We start from the raw sequence: 5000 nt of genomic DNA on the forward strand, positions 1-5000 counted from the left end.
TGTGTGTGTATGCGTGAGGAGGGAGATGGTGTGTGTGAGTGTGTGAGGAGGAAGATGGTGTGTGTTTGTGTGTGTGAGGAGGAAGATGGTGTGTTTGTGTGTGTGTGTGAGGAGGAAGATGGTGTGTGTTTGTGTGTGTGTGTGAGGAGGAAGATGGTGTGTGTTTGTGTGTGTGTGTGAGGAGGAAGATGGTGTGTGTGTGTGTGTGTGTATGTGTGCGTGAGGAGGAAGATGGTGTGTGTGTGTGTGTGTGTGAGTGTGTGAGGAGGAAGATGGTGTGTGTGTGTGTGTGTGTGAGGAGGAAGATGGTGTGTGTGTATGTGTGTGTGTGAGGAGGAAGATGGTGTGTGTGTGTGTGTGTGTGAGGAGGAAGATGGTGTGTGTTTGTGTGTGTGTGAGGAGGAAGATGGTGTGTGTGTATGTGTGTGTATGTGTGCGTGAGGAGGAAGATGGTGTGTGTGTGTGTGTGTGTGAGTGTGTGAGGAGGAAGATGGTGTGTGTGTGTGTGTGAGGAGGAAGATGGTGTGTGTGTATGTGTGTGTATGTGTGCGTGAGGAGGAAGATGGTGTGTGTTTGTGTGTGTGTGAGGAGGAAGATGGTGTGTGTTTGTGTGCGTGAGGAGGAAGATGGTGTGTGTTTGTGTGTGTGTGAGGAGGAAGATGGTGTGTGTTTGTGTGTGTATGTGTGCGTGAGGAGGAAGATGGTGTGTGTATGTGTGCGTGAGGAGGAAGATGGTGTGTGTTTGTGTGTGTGTGAGGAGGAAGATGGTGTGTGTTTGTGTGTGTGTGAGGAGGAAGATGGTGTGTGTTTGTGTGTGTGTGTGAGGAGGAAGATGGTGTGTGTTTGTGTGTGTGTGAGGAGGAAGATGGTGTGTGTTTGTGTGTGTGTGAGGAGGAAGATGGTGTGTGTTTGTGTGTGTGTGAGGAGGAAGATGGTGTGTGTGTGTGTGTGTGTGAGTGTGTGAGGAGGAAGATGGTGTGTGTGTATGTGTGTGTATGTGTGCGTGAGGAGGAAGATGGTGTGTGTTTGTGTGTGTGTGAGGAGGAAGATGGTGTGTGTTTGTGTGTGTGTGAGGAGGAAGATGGTGTGTGTTTGTGTGTGTGTGTGAGGAGGAAGATGGTGTGTGTGTGTGAGGAGGAAGATGGTGTGTGTTTGTGTGTGTGAGGAGGAAGATGGTGTGTGTTTGTGTGTGTGAGGAGGAAGATGGTGTGTGTTTGTGTGTGTGTGAGGAGGAAGATGGTGTGTGTTTGTGTGTGAGGAGGAAGATGGTGTGTGTTTGTGTGTGTGAGGAGGAAGATGGTGTGTGTTTGTGTGTGTGTGAGGAGGAAGATGGTGTGTGTTTGTGTGTGTGAGGAGGAAGATGGTGTGTGTTTGTGTGTGTGTGTGAGGAGGAAGATGGTGTGTGTGTGTGTGTGTGCGTGAGGAGGAAGATGGTGTGTTTGTGTGTGTGTGTGTGTGTGTGTGAGGAGGAAGATGGTGTGTGTGTGTGTGTGTGAGGAGGAAGATGGTGTGTGTGTGTGTGTGTGTGAGGAGGAAGATGGTGTGTGTGTGTGAGGAGGAAGATGGTGTGTGTGTGTGTGTGTGGAGGAAGATGGTGTGTGTTTGTGTGACACAGAGATAGACATTGTGTGTGTGTGTAGTGAAAGGAGTGTGTGTTGATTGTGTGTGTGAGAGGAGTATGTGTGTGCAGTGAAAGGAGTGTGTGTGTGTGAGAGGAGTGTGTGTGTGTGTGTTGAAAAATCTGAATAGTTCCATTATTTTTCAGAAACCAGTTCCTCAGCCAGCAGCTACAGCTCTGAGTTCAGCCGCAGACTCCTCAGTACCTACATCTGTAAGACACACACACACACACACACACACACCCCTCTCTCACTGTGCACACACCTACATACACCCCCCCACACACACACACATACATATACACACACACACACACACAAACATACTCCCTCCACACACACACACACATACATATATACACACACACACACACAAACATACTCCCTCCACACACACACACACACACACAAACATACCCCCTCCACACACACACACACACACACACAAACATACCCCCTCCACACACACACACACACACACACATACCCCCCCCCTACACCCACACACAAACCTACCCCCTCCACACACACACACACACAAACATACCCCCTCCATACACACACACATACATACACACAAACATATAACTCCTCTCACTGTGCACACACGCATGCACACACCTACATACACCCCCCCACACACACACATACATGCATACACACACAGCACACAAACATACCCCCTCCAGACATACCCCCCTCCACACACACACATACCCCCTCCACACACACACACACACCCCCCATACACACACAAACATATCCCCTCCACACACACACACACACCCCATACACACACACAAACATACCCCCTCCACACACACACACACACACCCCATACACACACACACACACACACAAACATACCCCCTTCTCACACACACACACACACACACACACACTTCTCTCACTGTGCACACACGTATGCACACACCTACATACACCCCCCCCCCACACACACATAGATACACACACACACACAGCACACATACATACACACACAAACACACACCCCATACACATACATACACACACACACACCCCATACACACACATACACACAGCACACATACATACACACACAAACACACACACAAACATACCCCCTCCACACACACACACACCCCATACACACACACACATACAAACATACCCCCTTCACACACACACACAAACCAACCTCCTCCACACACACACACACACAAACATACACCCTCCACACACACACATACTCTCTCTCTCTTCAAACATGGAATCCTTTCAGACTTTTATAGCTTTTATTTGTGTAAAGTCATGGTGTAAACTATGTGTGTGTGATGTGTGTGATGTGTGTGTGTGTGTGTGTGTGTGTAGGTAAAGTGTTGGGAAACCTGCAGCTGAATCTTCTGAGTAAATCTAAAGTGTATGAGGATCAGGCTTTGAGCGCCATCTTCCTCCACAACAACTACAACTACATCCTCAAGTCTCTGGAGAAGTCAGTGACCACTACTGACCATCACATTACTACTGACCATCACATTACTACTGACCATCACATTAGTGTTCACTATTGACCATAACATTACAGTGTTCACTACTGACCAATCATATAACAGCTGTGCATGTGTGCGTGTGTGTGTGTGTGTGTGTGTAGGTCAGAGCTGATCCAGTTGGTGGCTGTGACGCAGAAGAAGGCAGAGAGTTCCTACAGAGAACTGATCCAACAGCAGATTCAGACATATCAGAGAAGGTAACACACACACACACATACACACACACACACACTCCTGTAGTTCTCAGTGGAGTTATAACTGTGTAACTGTGTGTGTTGTGTTTTTTTACCTCTTGGTGTGTGTAAAGTTGGGTGAAGGTGACTGACCACCTCACTGAGCGGAATATGCCAGCACTACAACCTGGAGTCAAGGTAGCATCTCACACACACACACACACACACACATGCATGTACACACACACACACTCTCACACACACTCTGTTACACACGCACACGTACACACACACACACTCTCTCCTACACACACACACATACACACACACACGTACACACACACACTCTCTTACACACACATAGACACACACACACGTACACTCACACACATATACGCACACCCAGAGCGCTCCCACAGCATCGAGAAAGTCCAGCTTACAACAGACCATCAGGCCGTCCACCTCGTCCAGCAGGGCCATGGTGATCCTGATGAGGAACTTCCTTGACACACAGCAAGCGAGGGAGGAGAGGTACCCGCGAGAGTTCCAGGAACTCCGGGAGTCTATCCAGCACCCAGGTAGATCTGCACTTGCAGTCCTGAGTGACCACGGAAGCATGCGGATGGACTCCAGACTCCTGACTCCCGGCCCTGCCTGAGCACCCGCGGCAGTGACCACAACACTGACACAGACCAGGTCACAGGTACAACCCCGGTGCCAGTTCTACAGCCAGGGGACGACGTTCGAAAGCTATCTGTGGCGATTCGAGCGGCCGGCCCGAACGTGGCAGTGGCCGCGGGAAGAATGGAGCTGCCGTCTTGTGCCGTTACTGACTCGGCAAGCGCTGGAAGCACACCTGGCAATGGACGAGAACCTCGTGGATAACTATGACCACCTGATGGACGCATTGCTGCAAAAATTCAACATCTCAGCAGAGACTTAGCGCCAGCGGCTCCGGGCTTCGGCGGTACCAGAGGAGAAACACACCACCGCCTACGAAACCTGTACCGGTGCTGATGTCCTGATCAGCACTCCAAGGAGGAGATTGGAGAGCTAGTCATCTTGGAACAGCTGCTTCGAGTACTACCTTGTGACAGTTGTACCTGGGCATACCACAGTATACATCACACACTAGTGACCAACCGCAGGAGCCTTCACCTGACCTGAAGACTGGAACACACCAGGAACTGACCTGTTTCTCAGTCAGCAAGTGGGACAGGTGGGATCAGTGGGACAGGTGGGATCAGTGGGACAGGTGGGATCAGTGGGACAGGTGGGATCAGTGGGACAGGTGTGCCCTGGACCTACATCACAGCTGGCAGGGTGGTGTTCATCTGTTCATCATTGTGCCATCATCTGGTTTGGGATCCTAACCGGTACAGTGGACCTAGGAGACCCAATCTGGGCCTGCCAAAAGTCTACAACTTCACACACACACACACATGTACACACACACACACATTACCAGTTAGAGTGTCTGCTCCTCTGTGTGTTGTGTAAAATGCAGTTGTTTTATTTTCCAGCTGAAAGATAAAGAGCGTCAGGTGATCAAAGATAAATTTAAGGTAAAGTGAGATCTTTGTGTGTGTGTGTGTGTGTAGTGATGTGTGTGTGTAGTGATGCGTGTGTGTAGTGGTGTGTGTGTAGTGATGTGTGTGTGTGTGTGTGTAGTGATG

General features: G+C 49.6%; 1 protein-coding gene across 8 annotated transcripts in view; it reads left to right on the forward strand.

Annotated features, from left to right (window-relative positions):
- The window catches only part of exoc7 (exocyst complex component 7), a 26279-nt gene that overhangs the window by 20592 nt on the left and 687 nt on the right, over nucleotides 1–5000 (forward strand). For all 8 annotated transcript variants that reach the window (XM_058406739.1, XM_058406740.1, XM_058406732.1 and 5 more), the window contains 5 exons: nucleotides 1766–1831; nucleotides 2973–3093; nucleotides 3253–3348; nucleotides 3459–3522; nucleotides 4848–4889. In XM_058406739.1, the coding sequence (XP_058262722.1) occupies nucleotides 1766–1831; nucleotides 2973–3093; nucleotides 3253–3348; nucleotides 3459–3522; nucleotides 4848–4889 (389 nt within the window). The remainder of the gene's footprint in view (nucleotides 1–1765; nucleotides 1832–2972; nucleotides 3094–3252; nucleotides 3349–3458; nucleotides 3523–4847; nucleotides 4890–5000) is intronic.

This window comes from Hemibagrus wyckioides, linkage group LG13, assembly GCF_019097595.1.
Source record: "Hemibagrus wyckioides isolate EC202008001 linkage group LG13, SWU_Hwy_1.0, whole genome shotgun sequence".
Taxonomy (NCBI): Eukaryota; Metazoa; Chordata; class Actinopteri; order Siluriformes; family Bagridae; genus Hemibagrus; species Hemibagrus wyckioides.